The sequence below is a fragment of the Telmatherina bonti genome, assembly GCF_933228915.1.
Source record: "Telmatherina bonti genome assembly, chromosome: 21".
In the NCBI taxonomy this organism is placed as follows: Eukaryota; Metazoa; Chordata; class Actinopteri; order Atheriniformes; family Telmatherinidae; genus Telmatherina; species Telmatherina bonti.
Window position 1 is genome coordinate 17,065,512 of NC_136630.1, and position 20,493 is coordinate 17,086,004.

The 20,493-nt window shown below is 37.9% G+C and overlaps 3 protein-coding genes across 3 annotated transcripts; 2 read left to right on the forward strand and 1 right to left on the reverse strand.

Moving 5' to 3' along the window:
- Positions 1-1,802: 1,802 nt before the first annotated feature.
- Positions 1,803-4,571, forward strand: LOC306771924 (progestin and adipoQ receptor family member 4-like; the record flags this gene model as incomplete). The annotated part of the gene is made up of 3 exons (XM_079261257.1): positions 1,803-2,235; positions 3,276-3,494; positions 4,138-4,571. Exons 1-3 carry the CDS (start codon positions 2,067-2,069, stop codon positions 4,569-4,571), a joined length of 822 nt encoding a protein of 273 aa, XP_079117383.1. The 5' UTR covers positions 1,803-2,066.
- Positions 4,572-4,771: 200 nt separating this feature from the next.
- Positions 4,772-12,180, reverse strand: pelo (pelota mRNA surveillance and ribosome rescue factor). Its single transcript, XM_079261481.1, has 13 exons — positions 11,866-12,180; positions 11,418-11,510; positions 10,627-10,777; positions 9,783-9,873; positions 9,184-9,347; positions 8,193-8,253; positions 7,785-7,946; positions 7,664-7,710; positions 7,212-7,285; positions 7,061-7,132; positions 6,730-6,804; positions 6,390-6,421; positions 4,772-5,469 (listed from the first exon to the last, which is right to left on the reverse strand). The coding sequence occupies exons 1-13, from the start codon at positions 11,904-11,906 to the stop codon at positions 5,375-5,377; spliced, it is 1,158 nt and encodes a 385-aa protein (XP_079117607.1). The 5' UTR covers positions 11,907-12,180; the 3' UTR covers positions 4,772-5,374.
- Positions 12,181-12,443: 263 nt separating this feature from the next.
- ppp1cab (protein phosphatase 1, catalytic subunit, alpha isozyme b) lies at positions 12,444-19,405 on the forward strand. The gene is made up of 7 exons (XM_079261482.1): positions 12,444-12,826; positions 13,891-14,022; positions 14,978-15,208; positions 15,848-15,952; positions 17,146-17,369; positions 18,120-18,254; positions 18,328-19,405. The coding sequence occupies exons 1-7, from the start codon at positions 12,772-12,774 to the stop codon at positions 18,421-18,423; spliced, it is 978 nt and encodes a 325-aa protein (XP_079117608.1). The 5' UTR covers positions 12,444-12,771; the 3' UTR covers positions 18,424-19,405.
- Positions 19,406-20,493: the final 1,088 nt, after the last annotated feature.

Consider the following 20,493-nt stretch of genomic DNA (forward strand, 5'->3'; position numbering starts at 1 on the left):
TCAGAAAATGTGGGCTACATAAATGGGCAAATACAGCCAGACGGTAAACTAAAAAATATTAATTAAAAGAGTGGAAAGTAAAGATAACATTTATTAAAAGTTTAGACATACAAACAATTTTTCCCCTTTCCTATCTAGCTGCTCTATTTCCTCCAGCACCCACTCCCAGTTCCACCTTGGCCTTCCCATCTGACCATGCAGAGTCTTTCACACCTGAGGGGTTACCTGCAGAGGGTGCTGAGGACTTATCTGACACGGAGGGCACAGCCAGTCTCCTTGAATCTGCACCTTCTACAGAAACACAGGGCGAATCTCAAGTACCTGAGCAACCTGATGACGTACACCAACTACCACGTCAGATCCATATTCAGCAACATCTCAAACTGCAATTCCATCCACAAGGTTAGTCCTGGAAGGGTTCAAATTAGTGTTGGACATGCAAGATTTTAACAAAGGAAGTAAAAACAGGAATTATATAAATAACCAGAAGCACTCTGAGAGCACAGAGCCCTGCCAAGTCATAGGATCTCTGAAAACACCCCTAAAAGGCCCAACAGCTCTCCCAGTTAAAAACACTCTTATGTGTACTTCAAGCTAATATTACTATCTATCCATCATCAGGATAGATGCTACATCTTTCGACTCTGTGACCCTGAAAACATACCCTTTGAAACCAAAATGAAGAACATGGCTATTAAGTTATTGAAGAATTGTGCATTTTCTATAATGGCCGCCATCTGGGTTAGCTGATGCCACCTTCTATCTATTAACTTTGCCAATGATTCTGGGCATTATGTGATAAATTAGACGTACAGACATCCAATCTCATCGGCATACAAATATTGTCGGCCAGTCGTGACATTCACTCATTTATTCATTCATTTTCCAAACTGCCTAATCCAATTCAAATATTTCGATGGTCTCATAATGCTGAATGTCTTTTCCTTTAGGAGCAAAGAACAGTAAATATGACTTAAATGGCTTTTTTGGGAACAGTGGCTATCAAGGTAAAAAAGACTGATCGAATATGAAATGTTTTCTGTGTACTTATTTCTCCGTTGCCATAGTCACTTTTCTTCCTTTTCCCTTACAGGTTAACTCTTCAGCAGGATCATTGGAGCCCAATTTCACCTTTAATTGGTGTTTGTTACTTCATTGTATATTTTTAATTTTCCTCTGTCAAATAGTGCTGGTAGGTTTATGTTTGTAAGTATATAGATTAAATATTTCAAGATTTTTAGTTCCCGTTTTCTGTTTCCCTGTGTACTTTTGTCCTGCACTTACTGTTCACTGTATGCGAAGAAATTGTTGGAGAAATGTAGTATATCTGACACATGGTCAATATTTTTTACTAAAGCGGTTATGTCAGGAAATCAAAATATTTCTTCAAAATATGGAAATAATAAATCAGTCTTATTTATTTTACATGGCAAAGGGTTTTTTACTACTTGATGCAACAATCTGTTTATTATTGTACAGTATTTGTTTGATTAAAACCACCAAAGAATCCCAAAATGTGTGTGATTTTATATATTTGGTATCTTCAGAATCGAAAAACCATGTTGTTTTTCCAGATTTTTAGATGTCTATGAAGGAATGTTTAAGAAAACCACCACATTAACTATCTAAATTCCCTGTCTATACTGACCACAGGAGACTTTCAGACAGGCTTGTATGCAAACTATTTCAGGTCAACAAAACAGGAATTACTTCTGTACCTTTATTCTGCATTAAATGAACCGTGAACTTTACGTGCAAGTTAGTAATTGGCAGTGACAAGGAGAAGCTGCAGTAGTGCACATGCTGTTTTGTCGGGATTACCCCAGATTAAGAATAAAAACTGTCTCCTGATTGGTCCTCTGTAAACCATGCCACTTAGTTCAGCTCAACAGGTTGCTTGCTTTGAATTTCACCTGTCCCATGATGGATCTCATGGCTAAGATTTGTTGGCCGGTCATGGACATAGCCATGTCGGAGAATCCCGAGTGTGGGATTTATTAGGATGTAAATGTAGATGTGGAACCTGTAGTGTCAAATAAATGTAAGTGCACTGGCTGCAGGAAATCATGACGATGCTTTACCAAGGACCGCGACTGCTGGACTTTGCGAAGACTCCGCCGCACCTGCAGTTCAACAAGTATGTCTTGACGGGTTACAGGCCTGTTTCCACAGCTCAGGAGTGCCTCAGGAGTCTTTTTTACATGCACAATGAGCTGGGGAACATTTATACCCACGGTGAGTACAGATATAACCATGGATTGTCTTTTCTTTCAAGAACTGCTCTTCCTTTAGTGCTTATTGGAGGAGAATTTCTATTCTGTAAACTAACGTTCATAGCACATCTGAATTATATTTAAAATATTTGTCTATCAAATCTAAAAACAAAGAGCTGTTGATCCTATTAAACAATATGAGGGACATACAAACAAAACAGGTCACCGCATGCCAACTACTCTCACTTATGCCTGGTTCCAAGAATCTTTGGCAAGACTGTAATGAGGAATGGGGTATTATCTGTAATCTGCCCAGGGAATCCCTGTGTTGGAAATATCTGACAGTTAACTGGGCCTTTAAAGGTGGTTGATGCTTTTCAAAAGTAAATTCCTGTGTTTATTGGCAGAAAATATTCTTGAAAATGCTTGTGCATGCACACATATTTGCAATTTAGAATTACTGTTAAATCATTAAAAATCGAGCCCTTCATGCTACATTTATAAACTGAAGCTATTTGGAATGATTTCAAGTCAGTAATAATAAAATGTTTGCCACAAAAACTGTAAAGCCTTGAACTTCTGAAGGCGTTTTCTTATTGTCCCATTTTCGCTTTCGGCTATCCCTTAAGTTCATTAAGTCTAACACTCTTAGTAAGGGGAAGTGAAGGGTATTAACATTGAAGTATTACACAAGTTCCTCAATGCATCCTCACTAACTACCACATTTCTTTGTTTTGGATTTTAAAAAATAATTTTAAAAAAAAGGAACAACTCTTTGACCATTCAATTGCTTTTTTGTTCTGCATCAGGAAATGTTTCAATACTGTATTGTGCAAAAATACCAGGCCTGAAAAATACCTAAAAAAAAAAAAAAAAAAAAAAAAAAGTTAAACCAGCAGCAGTCAAATCCAGTTGTAAGTTCATTTTAAGTCTCTATTTTTGTGTTAATAAACTCAAGTTGCACAGCTCTGAGCTGAAATGTAGATTTCAAACCTTTTTTTTTTTCTTAATCTATTCTACAATCTAATATAGTTCAATTTCTCCTCTTTCCTACCACCTCAGGCATTCCTTTCTTCCTTTTCTTGGTGCTCCTTCCTTTGAGTATCCCCTGGATGGAGGTGGAGTGCCCCTGGATTTGTGTTGTGCATTACCTGGCCTGCCTCTGCCCCACTGTTGGCTCAGTGGTCTACCATGTGTTTATGAACCATGTGGGAGGAGAACATGTGTATGACACCCTGCTCTCTCTGGACATGTTTGGAGTCTGCTTAGTTAACACACTGGGTATGTTGCAGAAAGAAAGTCAATGACTGAATTCTTACATTTCTTTAAACATGTATTGCTGAGTAATGTTGCAGGTTTACATGTAGCCAAGTCCACTGTTGATACTACCAGACATCAACTTTTCTTCTTCAGTTAGCTTTTAGTAATCTTAATAGTGGGATATGTTTAAAATTACTTATAATCAAAAGACTTAATCCACCATAAAGTCAGAGAGAGTTTGAGAATGATCGTAATGATTACAAAATCAATCTTGCTCTTGTCTGGATTCAGTCTAATCAAACCTATTAATTATTTAACCTGCAGTGGAGGAGGATGAGGCAGCACTTAGAAGCATTAGATAGGATCCATGCCTCAGCAGGTTTTGGCCAGTTAGAAAAAAAACAATGTGCATTTGGGTGGAAGGATTTTAAGAGAAGTCAGGTGGCTTTTGTTGGACAGATGAACAGCAGTAGAAAAGGGAACAGTATGTAACATATAAAAAGAATTCATTTAAGGTCTGAGTTCCAGAATAAAATGAATATCTCAGGTCTCTTTTAATGCTCAAGTCTTGAGCAAGTTAAGTTTCAAGGATGTCTCATAAATCTAGACCAGGAATATCATGAAATCAAAACAGTATCAATAACAAGATCCTTTCTCTCTGCAGGGGCGCTTCCAATCATTTACATCACCCTTCTTTGCTACCCCATGGTCCAACAGGCTGCCTTGCTAGCTTACATCGTCCTATCAGCCTATGGGATCTACTGTGCCACCACAGCCCGCACAAACGTCCTGCGCCTGCGTGCGTTCGTCTGGCAGGCTCTGTTTCGCTTCACCCTCTTTCTGTTCCGGGTTTACGGAACTGGGGTGGGCAGCCCAAACTCCCTGCGCCTCTTCGTCATCATGGACACTCTAGCCATACTGGGAGGACTAGTCAACATCATCCAGATTCCTGAGCGCTTCAGCCCGGGCCTGTTTGACAACTGGGGCAATAGCCACCAGATAATGCACGTAATGGTTATCTGTTCAATTATCTACCTGCACTGGGGCACGATGGAAGATTTAGCCTGGATTAAGAGCTACCAGTGTCCTGATGAGTGATGCCAATTCCATCTAGTCCACACGGGCTTACACTCAGCGCTGCCCTACAAGCAGGGATGGTGACTGAAAATGCACTTTAGTTCTAGCTGCTGTGAATAAACAAAAGTTTATAATTGATGCACTGCCGCAGAATAACAAACTGTGTAACTGTGGAACTCAGTTAACACTAAAAATAAAAAAACCTGAGCATACTTGATTCATAGTTTAACATGCAGTGGTTTTTGGATTGTATGATCCATCACCAAGAGTATGGAAATTAAATAAATATGTAATAAATTATATATTTTTGTATATTTGTCCAGCTTGCACTTAATTAATGTATGAATGCAATTGTTTATGTGAAAATGAGAAATGATAGCAGTGTTTGCATGACTCTGTTGTTTAATTGCAAGAAAAATAAGTTGTATATTTACACTTGAAAAATAAACAAAAAAAAAAATCACTGATGTTGCAGCCTATAAAGTTTATCATTTGGCAATGAACATTACATTCTTATTGTAAGATAGTTGTTGAAAATTTCTTTTATTTTTCATTCAAGCTTAACTTGCACCTCTGACAGACAAAGTCACCTCCAAGCCAAAACCATCAAAGCACCTAAAACTGCATCAAATTATGAGAAAGTATGGCCAAATTTCAAAAACAATTCATTTTAAAGAGGTGCAGATGTTGCACAGGTAGAATACCTCCACCACAGCCCAGTAGCATCATCATTTAATAATACAGAATCACTGCAGTGTTGTGTAATGGTGAACCTTCCTGCTCTTTTCTCCCCGCACGTTAAAAGTCCAGTCCACTCGTGTGGATTAGTCTTCATCTGAGCTGCTCTCCTCCTCACCCTCAGATAGGTCGGCGATAGGAAACCGTAAGATGGCAGCCACTCCACTCAGCTGAGTCAGTTCTGAGGAGGTGGAAGAAAAGTGAGAATAGGTTCTTAACATATTAAATAATTAGGAATAAAAACTGAGTCAGGCTATAGCTTAATGTCTGATGCTGAGTATCTTTAGTTGACAGAGCATAATGTTACTGTTCCTACACAGTTTCAAACCATTTTATATGGATATTCATGATATTGGAGATCTTTGGCATCACTTTTCATAAAAAGGTCCATTAAGCACTAAAAAAAAAAAAAAAAAAAAAAAAAAAGCCCTCATGAGTGACATTCTTAACATTATCACATCATGTTGTAATGTTTTTACATAATAGTACAGACAAACGTACTGCCTTAATCTGTTAAACTGATGATACTCAGTCATTTTCACATCAGTCACTTTACCAAGAATGGTTCTCTTCATTCACACATCCCAAAGAAAAAGTGACAGGAAAAGTCAGAGTGTAAGTGATATTTGCAATCAAATACACTCTCAATCTCTGTTTTGGTCTACAAACTGTGTCCATCTTCTGACCGGTGCTAAGAAAGTTAGATATGATGAATTGCAGAGCTGTTTCACTCTTGTGGATGAATATATGGCATTGTCAAGTCAAGTTTATTTATAAAATATATTTATAAACACTCTCAATTGACCAAAGTGTTGTATAAAATAAAGCAGACAAAATTCCTAAGTCAACATTAAAATAAAATAAACCAAAATATCTTATTAAAAAAAGAGACCAGGGAACCACAGAAAGGACACAAATGCAATAATATAATAAGACAAGAACATCATTAAGCTCCTTAAAGCCTGATGAAGCTGTACAATGATATAAAAAAAATGACTAGATGCATCTGGATCAACAATGAAATGCTGCTAATTGTGTTAATAAATAATTATGAAGTGTTTATAGAAGACATATCTTAAATTTAAGTGATGTGTAACTTACGTTCACCAGACACGTGAAGGCTTGAGAATATTCTACATAAAAAAGATTAAGAAAGAAAAATTTGTCTGAACATTTGGGAGATTTTTTTTTTCACAACTGCTCAAATAACATTCAAACCAATCATATGATGCATTTTTGCTGGCCATGAAACTGACTTAAAAACAAGCATTGAGTGAGACCCAGGATAAGTCTGGGCCATCACTGTGTTAGAAAAACATAAAGCTCAAAACATTTACACAAAAATGCTAACATACCATACATTTCTGTATTCACTAACTTGCATTTTATAAGGGCATCTTCCAAAAGTTTCAGCCTTCAAACACTCAATTTCCAAAGTTACCTGACATTGCCGCCGTTGTCTCTGACGTTGTCTACCAACCTAACATAGCGACTCCTCGTTGGAACATCCTGATGTCTGGACGCACATACAAACAGAAAGAGGTCAAATTCCAAATGGATTTAGTTGTTGGTTGTTGGATCACTACGAACTATGATGCATTCAACCACAGATGATTGATAAATCACATATTGAGCTCTAAAAACAACGTGTAATTCCATTCGTTTAATACTCTACATTTTTCTGATGGTTTTCTGCTGCAGATTAAAATTGTCTGTTTTAGTTAAATACAAATTTCAACACCAAACCGTTTAACCAATAGTTCTGCGTTTACCTAAACAATACATCACTTATCAGCAGGGTGTCGATGGCGAGGGCATCAGCAGCTTTCTCCACATGAGCAAGTCTGCAAAAATGTAAACATACCATTATTGTTACCTTTAAGTGTGAATAAGTGAGGCCTATCTTAATCCATCATCTCTCACCCGTAGAAAGCTCTGTCAGGCTCATGCTGAAGCATCTTATAGAAGTCTTCCAGGGCTTTTACCTCTCCAGCTGCCTGAAAGTTGCAGAAAAATGTTAGTTTAAACTATAACATGCGGAGTCACCGGGGGTCACAATATTTATGTGTAAATACATGATTCATAAAATTTGATACAATCAGTTGGTTTCTATTATAAGACATGTCTGAATTGGCTGGAAATTATGTGTATGTGAAGTGCCCTGTGACAACATTGTTGTGAAGTGGCGCTCTACAAATATAGCTGAATTTAATTGAATTGAATTAAATGCTGTGCATGGATTAATAAGCTTTGGGAATCATGTTCCTATCCACTGCCCACAGACACATTACAGGCACGAGAAAACAAATATCTTATTTACTTCACTTGGGATCATTTGATAACAAGAAGATGAATGAACCTGATTGTTTAGTCACCTTGGTATCAGAGAGCCTACTTGTCACTGTGGGATCACAAAGGATTTCTGCAAAGAACAAACATTTTACTAAGTTTTCAGCTTATGTGACTGTTTTACTCAAAGAGTGCAGATGTTCCTACCTTTGAGTGAATACTTATGACCTGATGAAGAGTGGACCAGCATGAATTTGGGACGATTTTCCAGCAGGACCTTGTTGTCCTGTCGCACCGCCTCTTTAAAGAGGTAAGTGATAAACTGGTCCTTCACAAACCCTGGACTGCCCACCAGGATGCATTTCACCACTTAAAGAAAATGAAGAAAAGACATAATTTAAACTTAAATTACATTGAATTTTATGTGATTTTCTTAAACAAAGACAAAACATAAAACTGAAACTAGTGAACCACAAAATGAACATAAAATGTTAGACAGCAAAAACTATAAATGCAAAAGTAGCAACAAATCATATTAGTAGAAGTAGGAGGTGCCAAGAGGAACATAACGTACATGTGTAAGTGTAATTGTGTGTGGCTACCATGTTGCCTTACCATCAAAATTGATGTGGCGAAGAATTGCTTGCATCACAGCCTCATAGAACCTCTCCAAAGCCTGAAAATGAAGAACTTTTTCATCAAAAAATGCACAGCAACCACATCATCTCATCTCCTCATTCAATTTTAATTACCCTAAAATATAAAATTAAAAAAACAACAGCACCTGTTTAAGTCCTATCATAATACTCTTACAATTAACCGTGTATGCTAGGATCTGGACTACATCGCTCTTTTAAGTACCGGTACTGAATATGTACAAAACTACCAGTCCAACATTCAGACACACCTGCCCGTGAAATTCAATGTGTGTTCAAACTTTTGACCTTCACGGTTCATTAATATCCATTTCAGTTTGACGGATTTCTTTTTACAACGACAGGAAAAAAGAAAACTGTCCATGATTTCAACAGATTAGTACACAAAGGAGCCAAAACATAACTTCATGTAACTCATATTAATACTGTTGGTAACTACAAGCAGACCACCTCCAGAAAATTTCCTCCCCGAAATTATGAATGTAATATCTATTAGATATTACGTTCATGTGGGTGTCATCGCCCACATAAACACCGTTCTTATAGAGATAAAAGCAATAAAGCTACAACTTGTGTTTTAATGTTGATTCACCTCCAACATTCTGGTAGACAAAGGATGACACACAATAGTTAAAATGACTGATGGTATAATCAATCATATTTATATCCCACTGTACACATTTAAATTGTTGCCAAATTAAACTAGCAACATTCTTTACTATCTATTATATTTCCTAATGCACAAAAACCCATATCATCCATATCTGCATCTATACACCATCAACATGATGACTCCAACCAGGCAGAGAAGTTGCATGACTTTCTGATGACATATAAACAAAAAAATATGTTGCTTTATCTGTACCTGTGAATTTTCATCAGGAATGATTTTAAGAAAAGCTGTCTATGCTTTTTAAATTTCCTCTCGTACACTGCTGCAGGCAGCTCACCTTTTCGTGCTGGGTGCAGCTTCCCTTTCTCTTACGAGGAATAGTGACTTCCACCTTGGCACGAAGTAGGGTCATGGCTGGGGTCACCAGCACCACGTTAGCCAGACCTTCCTGCATTACCACAGCTGCCACATCTGCCCTCTGGCTTGGATCACATGCCTGCTCTAAAGAGCAGACAATAGCACAAGAAATGGATCATCTGTGGCGGTTATGCACAACTTGTTATTTCATTTTTGTTTCTGAAGAAGTACTTAATATATATTAACATTTAATACCTACAATTACAGTGTGTCTTCCCTTAGGAAGTCCACTATTAAATCACTTCCTACTGCTAACTTATAAGCAGAAACTATGTGATACATCAAGGAAATAAATACTGAGTCTATGACAGCTAAGTGAACAGCTGCCAAAGATCACGACCTTCTGTCTGAAAAACAGTCAGTGTGATTCCTGTTTACAATTGTCAGTTATTGTACAAGTGCATGGTTTACCAAGAATGATGCAGACTGTGTACATCTTCTGTGACTTCCTCAACCAAATGAAACAAGTGGTTTCACTTGTGGTGTTATTTAGAGTTTAACTATAGTTAAACTGCTTACCGATTCGATCCAGCACAACGCTGTCCCAGCTCTTTTTGGCAAGAGTGAACTTCCTGTTAAGCTCAAGCTCAATAGTGTGGTAAGCCCCCATCTGCAGAATGAAAAACACATCATAACATCAGCTTTTATTTCCAGGCAGGCATCTGTTGTCATAGCAACATGAGACAAGACTACACTTTGGACTGGGCAACACACTGACTTATTTTTCACATTGTGAATGATTCCTCTCAGCTGTCGATTAAACAACACCAGCAACACTGATATTAAAAAAATGCTTGTCTGGTGTCTCAACAAAATTGCATGCTGTTGACATTGTCTGGAAGACAGCTGCATGAGTGAGATTTACCCATCAAATACAGTGAAATAGCAGAAGCAGCACTTCACAGTAACAACATAAGAAGGAAGAAAGGTTGCCAAACAGAGACCTCAGTTGCCAAAGTGTGCCACAAGCCCAACAATACAGTGACCTATACCGAACACCACGGTAGAAAATAAAGCCAGCCAAAATGCTTTTAATATGAGCTGCATTTTTTTTCTAAGTGTCTCAAGACACAGCACTGTGGGAAGAAATTTACAGAAACTTCTGTGTGTTATATAAGTAAAGACACAATACTCAGTGAAAATACTGCCTGTTTTAGGATACTACAAAGTTTAAATCACTGAACATTGAATATTTTTATAGCAATAACAATGCCTGATAATGATCCATAAAAGATTTAAACTTGTGAAATGGGAATACTGAAGAAACGCATGGTCATTTAACAAGATTGCATATAAACAAAAGAATACAGGACTACATATTCAGCATCAAATCCATATATAAAACGGCCATTATATTGCTGACCTTCACATACTGGTTCTCCTCAATGTTGGTGCCTTTAACTCTCAGCTGACAGGCCTGAGTGTCAAAGTCAATAGCCTCCACACTTAATGTCAGAGTCGTCCGAACTCTTGAACTACCCACGCTTCCTGTGGTAGACTCTGTCTGCACCTTTCTGCATGAACAGAAGCAAGGGCTTTAGTTTTGAGGGAGATGTTCAGTTATGCATTTTCAGTAGATCAGAACATAAAATCCAGTTACTCACAGGCAGAACAAATTAGATGCAAAGTTAGAAACCATCACAATCATAAACTGACAAAGAACAATGGGACTATGACAGTGCAATATAATAAAATTCTGCCTAATTTTTAATTATGTCTATGTTCCCAAGACTCTTTGGCACAAAAAAACAACAACAAAAAAAAAAACAAAAAGCCAAAACATAAAATACTTGTTAGTTATGTGCATTTTTTTATTGTTTTTCATTGATGTCATTACAACCTTCAAGTGAACAGTTAGCTCTATTACACTGTGGCAGAAAAGGGAAACAAGATAAAAACAGCAACAGCTAAACCTTTGTCAGTATCAGTTATGCAATTACTGTGGGGTGTGTACATAACTATGCATGAAATGTAAAATGGACAAATACCACTCTTTATCCAACAAGAAGAAACTAAACAGGATTTACAGGGGTTAAACAAGGGTCATACTGTGAGCTTTCAGAGTCAGATTATCACAAGCCCAACTTTCTTTATCAGCTATGTATACCCAACAAGGCTTCAACACACACCTCTGAGATAAAAATGCAATGTTACCTGATGGTTGAAGCTCTCAAGCTATCCCCCACTTGGAGCAGGTTATAGGTGTGCCACATATCCTCCGCCTCCTCTGGCACAAGAGTCACCTGACTGAAAAAGTGTGTACGCTTGTTCAGACAGCTTCTGCACCAGACCATACTTAGAAAACAAAGCTAAAATGCATATGCACGAAATCCATGTTCCATGTTTATTTGATGATACGCGTGCTGGAGTGATGCATAAGTATTCGTGTTCAAACAGCTAATGTGGGTATTGTCATTTACCTACTTTGGTGTGCATGTCCAGTCATGGAAACTATACAAATGTTGAATTTAAGTTTATCTATTAAGATTGACGCATACATATAAGCTCATATGTGGGAAAAACTACAACATGGTTGACATATACAGTCAGCTACAATACAGCATGCTGGTTAGCTTGCCATTAGCTATGATCACCCACTCACCCGGCATTATCTTTCTCAATGTCTTTATGAAGCAACTTCATTGTTGGGTGGGTATATGAAATAAACAGGAGTATTAGTGTATAATCAAAAGCCTGAAGTTTGACTGATTAATCGACATGGTTACTTTCTGTTAAAACGCTATTAATGCTAAGCTAAACCCATGTCTCAACTTTAGAATGAATCAGTCGGTTCGTGTTGCCAGGCGCTGAGACATTGCGTCATGCCAAAATACGTCGTCAATTCACTTCCGTGGGTGTCGCTTTACTGCGCAACAAATACAAAGCAACACAAACCAAAACATTTAATTGTATCTAAAGGCATGTAGCTTATCATGAATTGTTTAGGGACAAAAATATAAAATTCCCTGCGATAAACACTTGACACACATCCGAGAATGATTGCCCTTTTTTACAGTGAGATTTTGAGACGAATAAATGCTGACAGACGCTAATGACAGCCAATCCTAGAGGAGATTGTATGTCTGTAAACCCGTCTATTGGTGAAATCGACCAATGGCAACGCAGAAACAGCCAGACCACTTCCGTTCAACCTCGCTTTGCGCTAGCGCTCTTGCCTTTCTTTTTGTCGATGGCATGGCGCAAGTGGATACGGTAGAGACACTGTTGTAACGACTAAATACGAACATCCCAAAGTAAATCTAATGCAAAATCGTTAATTATTTAGAATTTCTGCAGCACATGTCAACCACCACATCTTCAACAATTCAGCTCCCACCCTCAAAAATTGAGGTTGCCGATTATTCCCCAAGGTTAGCTAGCTAGCGGGCTAACGATAGCCGATTAGCGCTAAACTAGTTGAGCTAACGGTAACTCGGTAGCCCATTAACACTCACTACTTTTGGATTTCGTACAAGTGATAAAAAGACGACCAGAACCGAGGAATAGTATGGCGGAAGCCGACAAGTTGAACATCGACTCGATCATACAACGCCTGCTGGAAGGTAAGACAGTATTTCGCCAGATACTTATGTACCGAGGTGCCATTTTAGCTAACGGGGAGGACGACGACTGCCGCCAGGGCTCAGATAGCGCGTATCAATCTTTACACATGTAGCTCAAGATTTTTATTTAATTGGTCAGTATCGTTTTCTATTTGGTCATTTTTCTCACTGTGGTAACATAATTATTATTCCCACATGGCTAAAGTATCGCTGAAATGGCTTATTTAATGTCTTAACACCGCACCGGAAAAAAATATACTTGCCATATTTGACACAGTGATGTTTGTATTTGACACTTGGACCGATGGGACGATGTCTGTCTCCAAAATATCTTTCCAAGGCTAACTTTTGCTACAAAATAAATGTCCTCTTCTCTCTCTTTGTTTCTTTCTGACTGTAAGTGAATCTTTGTACAGTTCGGCAACACTGAACTTCAACTGAGCTGCAAATGAAAATCTTATAGTCCACCTAATGCAGTGTGTAGTCATGAAGGGGTCCTGTGGGATTTGTTGTCATTCAGTGATCTTTATAGAGAATACTTAATGCAGCAGCTATTAGACAGTCATAAGTTGTTTCGATAACCACTAGATATAGATATGCGTTTTTATTCTTGCCTTTTTTTTTTCTTTGACTTTTGGACTTGAAAGATTTTACTTTAGATTTTCTTTTGACAAAAAATCTTTTTTATGTATAACTTGCTATCATTGGTGTTATACATCAATGATAAATGTGAAATACATCTAAATCTTTAAGTCAGATCTGTTTGTTTTAACAATGATTATGATGGCCCAGTTCATTCAAAGCATGTTATTGGACAGTGAGTTGTGTGCACAGCACTCTAATATGCATTGAATTTTGAAAGTGTTTTATATTTTTCTAGAGCTGACTTTTACAGCAAATTAAAATGTTTATAATTTTTCTGTTTGTCTCTTCCAAAAACTTCAAACTAAACCTCGGCATCTTTGCCCACTCTGTTGTAATTATTCATGCTTCTTAGAAAAGTAAAGTACATCATCTGCTCTCAACGAATTGTCACTTCTTTAACTTATTTTGTTTCCTCAAAGTGAAAGGTTCAAGACCTGGGAAAAATGTTCAGCTGACAGAGAATGAAATCCGTGGTCTCTGCCTCAAATCCCGAGAGATCTTCCTCAGCCAGCCAATCCTGCTTGAACTTGAGGCGCCCCTCAAGATTTGTGGTGAGATTTAGTTGTGTTCTTTGGAGTCGAGAGAATTTTAAATTGTGGTCACAAACTTGTAGTGATGGCTGCTGGAGCTTAGAAAAAAAAGGTGAGATGGCTTACATTCACATTGTGCTGCTAATTCAAATTTCCAAATTATAGTTAATTTTTAAAAAGACAAAAATACTAAATATTACATGCTACAAAACAGAATATGGTTTATGGCTGTCATCATAAAGATTTATGTAAATATAGGTATATATTTGGTGCTGCTGCCATTTAATGGTCAATATGCCATTCCTGAATTAAGAAACTGGACAAGTTTGTGAAATGTTTATATTACAGTGATTTCACACTATCATCATCTCTATAGGTTATGATAATAGGTTTCATGTAAAATAATACATCTTAATTCATGGGGTAAAGTAGTATTGATGCGCTAGCTTATGGTTTTTGGGTATGTGCCTCTAGCCAAGTCGCTTTACCCTTTGCTGTGATTTTCTTTTTTAACTCATCATGAATCACATCTTTAGCCAACTGTACTGTTTTCACTTTAAAATTAAATTGACTGGGAACATCAGATTGACCATGTTGTAGCCATTTACCCAACACTGTGACCTGCACTGTAGCATCGAGTGCATAATTGTGTCTGATTATATTAGGTCTGCTCATATTGCTCACAAAAGGAGACCCTATTTTGCCTGCACCACATTGCTCTTTTCATACTAATATAATAGCCTAATAAACTATTTCCTCCTTTTGATTTTCTTTGCAGCAGAAAATTGGTTAAAGTGACTCAACTTGTATTACATCCTCTTAAACTGAAGCTTGTAATTTTTCCATTTTCACTGTTTGTAGTAAGACACACTGTTGCAGAGAGACACACATTCACAATGTGCTCTGATACCTTTCAGGCCCTTCCTCAGTCTAACAGATGACCATAAACTAAGCCTAATTCTGCTTGTCTCTCCAGGTGACGTTCATGGGCAGTACTATGATCTTCTGCGGCTGTTTGAATATGGGGGCTTTCCACCTGAAAGCAATTACTTGTTCCTGGGCGACTATGTAGACAGAGGCAAGCAGTCTCTGGAGACCATTTGCCTGTTGCTGGCCTACAAGATCAAATACCCAGAAAACTTTTTTCTGCTGAGAGGAAACCATGAGTGCGCCTCAATTAACAGAATATACGGCTTTTATGATGAGTGTAAGTAATGTGGAATGCACACTGACATAAACTATAATCTTACAGTCTCACCACTCCCGTCTGGAGCTGTTTGAATAGACATGTCAGACATGCCCTAGACTTTGGTGTGGTCAAGATATTGTAAGGCGTTTCAATAATTGTTTTGATCTTTGTGTTTATGCTGAGTGTTACACGTATGCAATATTTGTTCCTGTGAAATTTATCTACACTCTAATAATGATAAATTATGTCTCTGGATTCTGTTAAACTTGACAGTGAAAGTAACTTTTCCATATTCTATTCTACAGTCATTAAGGAGACGCTTTTATCTGAAGCGACTTACATATAGAACAACACAAGCACAAAATCAAGCAGTAATGGACATCTTAGGAAGGTGCTATTGGACTGCTGCGAATCCAGTTGGACGCAAGTGTTGACATATTAAAAGCGTAATTAGATTAAGAAGCGCTTCAGTACAACTGGTCTTCTGGCTGAGGAGTGTGCTCAGGCTGTATGGGCTGCAATTAATCACATGCCTCTTCTGTTCAGAACCACGATCATGTAAAAGGTGTTTCTAATCTGGTACAATAGGTGCTGCTTGTTTTATGACTCCCAAGATAAGATTATTAGCAAGACATTGTGTTTTTTGTTGTGTCGTAGGTAAGAGGCGATACAACATAAAGCTGTGGAAGACTTTCACCGACTGCTTCAACTGTTTGCCCGTTGCGGCCATTGTTGATGAGAAGATCTTCTGTTGCCATGGAGGTATTCTCATCAAATACTTAATTTGGCTTGTATCCAGACTGCACACACAAATTCGTCTGCTCTGTCGTTTCTGTCAACATCATGGTCAAAGGACTGTATGAACAACTGTTTAGAAATCCTTTCTCCCTATTTGTGGACATAAAGGTACAACTTATCACAGTGGCCATAGCTTGGACTATTCAGGAGCATTTTAGTTGATTTTTCTGCAATGTATTTTGTGTCCACAAGTCTCATGAATTAATTGAGATGGTTTCAAACCATTGAACATGAAAAGAATTGTATAAGTAATCATAAAAAACTTCGCGTTTCATGTTAAAAAAGATTTTACGGTCAAATAATGTAATACAATTTTCAAAAGTTGTAAAAAAAAAAAACCACAAAAAAACTCATTATGCGACGAAATTTCTTTTTTTTAATCATCTCTCAGCTGTTCATTTTTTTATATTGTTATAGAGAAAATGGCACTGGTTTGAAAATGGACTCTAATGGTTCAGACAAAATGACACTTACAGTGAGCCACAGTCACAGCGTGTCTTTTGAGAACAGCTAGTCCAAATGTGTAAACAAGCACTGATAATCATGAGGGTAAATTCCACCTCCTGCTTCAAACATAAAAAGTTACATAAGTCTGAGCGCACGGAGTTGATATGGTGAGTTTGTGAGTCATTTATTGAGGTGAAGTAAAAGTTGCAATAAAGCCTCAACTGACATGCGAATGTAGTTGTCCAATATAAAGAATTTTTAAACATGAGAAAGATTAGCGAGACAGTATTTCTCCACTTTGTGAACTTTACTTTATTTGGCTTCCAGTAAAGAATGTTTTTCATAATTTCTTGCCATTGATGTTTTCAGTTTTTGTGTTATTAAAGATACTGGGACTTTCCATCAACTCTAAAAGAGCCAGTTATAACTGGTAAACGCGAAACAAAATAGACCAACAAGGCATAAAAAAGCCCCAATTTTTAAAAACCAGCCCCAAATACTGAGATTTTTTCCTTTGTAAATATGAAATATTTGGCATATCTGACATTACTGCAGGTATTTTCTTTCACGTCATACTGCTGTTTCTGTTTATTTATTTATTCATTGTAAAATGTTCTGACTTGCTGTCAACAAAGAACATCCAATGAACATTCATTATAGATGTTTAAACTCTGGTATCTTATGTTAAACCGTCCATTTATGTCCTTCAGGCCTGTCCCCTGACCTCCAGTCTATGGAGCAGGTGCGCAGGGTCATGCGACCCACGGATGTGCCTGACCAGGGCCTCCTCTGCGACCTGTTGTGGGCAGACCCGGATAAGGACGTGCTGGGCTGGGGCGAGAACGACCGTGGCGTTTCCTTCACTTTTGGTGCGGATGTGGTCACCAAGTTCCTCCACAAACATGACATGGACCTCATTTGTCGAGCCCATCAGGTCAGTTTGAGAACTTAATTCAGAGCTTAAAGGCTGTTGAAAAACAAACATATGTTGACTGGCAGGATTTGAATCTGGAAGTGATGGCTAATTGTTTTGGAGTTATCGTACCTATGAACCCTTGGAAGTTGAGGATGATGTTCAGCTTTACCCTCAAGTTGCAGTAAAGTTGTATTGTGTAGTTTTTAAGTAGATCAAATCATTTTAATTGCATTTTAGTTTGTGTAGACTCGTTTGAGGAGTAATGGTGCTTAGAGGGCTGTTTGCAAACTACTTTTTACAGCTGAAAGGGCATTTTTAAAACTTATGTTTAAATTGCTCTACAACATTCCTTAGTTATGACTCTTTGAAACAACGAACTCTTACCTTACAGGAAACGTGGGAGTTTACACCTAGCTAATATTTCAAGAAGAGTTTAGGGAAGTGCTCTTGGTGGAAGTACACGGACGAGAGCCGCAACTAAATTTCTGAGCATTGTTTTGTGCCAGCGTTTCTGCATAAATATAACTGATTATATTGTTAGACTGAAACAAGAAAAACATTTTAACAGTAATCTTAGTTTACTTTCGATCTCTTAAAAAAAATTCTTTCTTGCCAAGTGATTGAAGTGAACAGATGATGGCTTCTGTCATAATTGGTAATTACTACATTTATATTCAAGTCACATTAATTTCATAGTCAAAAAGTCTTCTGAAAAATGTCTGGATGTACTCTTCCTGAAGAAAATGTTGAGCTGCTGTACGTTTTCAGGTGGTTGAGGACGGATATGAGTTCTTTGCAAAGAGGCAGTTGGTTACACTCTTCTCAGCCCCAAACTACTGCGGGGAGTTTGACAACGCCGGCGCAATGATGAGTGTAGACGAGACCCTAATGTGCTCATTCCAGGTCAGCAGTCTGTGTAAATGATATCGCTTTGGTTTTTGTTCTTTGCTAATTCTGTTGTTGTTCCCCCGTCTAGATTCTGAAACCGGCAGACAAGAAGCTCTTCTATGGTGGTGGAGGAGGCATGGGCTCCGGCCGTCCAGTCACTCCTCCCAGGAAAGCTAAGAAATGACAGCAGTAGTTTGCCCTGGACCTCCAGCCCATCCCTCCTGCCCTCTCTACCTCTCTTCTCCTCTCTTTCACCAAACAGCCAGAAATCAAACCTTTACCCAGGGCTTTTTTTTCCTTTTTTATCTGTACTTCTTAAAACATTTAATGTAATGAATTGTCTGAGTGAGTGCGTGTGTGCGTGTGCAGGTGACAAACATGTCCTGTCTGCAGGTGAGCATTAAAATCATGTGTGCACGTGTACATTTTGTGCGAGAGTATTAGAGATTTATACTTTCCCCTTTTTCTGACCACTTTTCCCGTGGACAGGTAAATAACCACAGCATCAGTCTGTATAGTAATTTGACTGAAAGAGCATGTTTTGGGAGACGGTGGGGAGCTTGCTGACTTGATGGATTTGGCAGCAAACTCCTGCCTGCAGGTGTGCTTGTACCTAAGGAGGGGGGGGGGGAGTATTTTGTTTTCCCTGTCCTCTGTACTGTAAAATTTGAAAACAAAAGGTGTGTCTGTGCGCGTATGTGGTGTCTTGTCCATTTGAGTTAGTGTCTCAGTATCTTTGAACAGGGAGGAGTTGCACCTTTTCAAAGCAAGCTCACAAGCGCGCACACACATACACAAACACAAATTACTTCAGATTCATGAGCCAGAGCTGTAAAAACCCCATGCAGTTTAGGTTTGTACAGATTTGATTACTTGAAAGAGATTTTTTGTGAATTCGTTTTGTAGTCTTTCATCAAGTTGACCAATAAAGCGAGAATCTGAACTTTGTCTTATGTTTTTTTGCTAAACTTCTGTCCAGAAGTAAAGATGTTCTTCTTAATAACACAACTGTTTGTATGTTCCTCACATTACAATGAGTTACTTTTATCCCCTGAGATCTCCAGTAGGGGAGACCTCAAGTGTTTGCTATTATAAACGTGACAAAATTGTTGGTACATTTCGGGTCATTGAAAGAAAAAGTCATAATCATCACAGAAATAACTTGAATCTGACAAAAGCAATAATACAAACAATTTTATGAAATGTAACCAGTGAAAGTCAGACATTGCTTTTCAACCATGCTTCAACAGAATAAACTCATGAAACGCACCTGGACAAAAATGATGGTATCCTTAATATTTTGTTGCACAGCCTTTTGAGACAATAACTGCAATCAAACGTTTCCTGTATCTATCAATGAGACTCCTGCACCTCTCAGCAGGTATTTTGGTCCACTCTTGAGCAAACTGCTCCAGTTGTCTCATGTTTGAAGGCTACCTTTTCCAGACGGCATGTTTTGGCTCCTTCCAAAGATGCTCAATAGGATTTAGGTCATTCAATAATGAATCTTTATGGGATTGGTGTGGTTGCATTCTGTACCATTTAACGTTTAATACCTCAAATCATAGGACGATTTTCCACTTTGGTTTATTTTAATTAAGCTTTGTTCTGAACCAGGAAACATCTTTATTTTATTGTCTTTTATATATAAGCCCACAGCTGTAACTAAACTGTTGTTCAGTGTCTAAGCTGCTGTCCACATGGGGGTAGTGTTGAGTTCCTTTAACTCTGGATAAATGCTTATTAAACAAAAACGGAACAATTTTGTTAAGAAAATGCTTTACATTTTTTCTTAAGGCTCAACATTTAAGTGCTCCTTTAATTCAGTTCCCTACAGAACTGCGATGATCTGCTTTTTTAAATAAAAATATTTGATGTAGACATCACATCACCATCAGAAGGGTCGATATAATGTGCAATGTGTTTTGTTTTTTTTGCACATGGACTATTTGAAAACTGTTTTCAGTCTTTCTATATTTATCAATTAAGGTCTTGTGCCCTTCTTAGGCATTTCTTGCACTCGTTGCATTCATTCATCTTCCTGTCATGAACATCAAGACATGCTGTCCATCATCTTGCCTGCCTTTTAGAGGAACCAGGAGGTGACAAAGTGTATCGCTGATGAGGAGCGTACTTCAAACTTCTGTCTTAAAACACACACATAAATATATATATATATACTGTCTACTTTCTCTGTCAAGCACCATGACAGGATTAATGATTTCCTTGTCGCTTTAAATTTGGTATGATGGAG

Bases quoted from the DNA above. Each gene is read 5' to 3' on its own strand.
- pelo (XM_079261481.1), bottom strand. From the start codon at position 11,906: ATGAAGTTGCTTCATAAAGACATTGAGAAAGATAATGCCGG. The intron at 9,874-10,626 runs GTCAGCAATATA...TTCATTCTGCAG, and splicing joins AGGAGAACCAGTATGTGAAG to ATGGGGGCTTACCACACTAT. The intron at 5,470-6,389 runs GTAAGTTACACA...CCACCTCCTCAG, and splicing joins CCTTCACGTGTCTGGTGAAC to AACTGACTCAGCTGAGTGGA.
- ppp1cab (XM_079261482.1), top strand. From the start codon at position 12,772: ATGGCGGAAGCCGACAAGTTGAACATCGACTCGATCATACAACGCCTG. The intron at 12,827-13,890 runs GTAAGACAGTAT...GTTTCCTCAAAG, and splicing joins CATACAACGCCTGCTGGAAG to TGAAAGGTTCAAGACCTGGG. The intron at 18,255-18,327 runs GTCAGCAGTCTG...TCCCCCGTCTAG, and splicing joins CCCTAATGTGCTCATTCCAG to ATTCTGAAACCGGCAGACAA.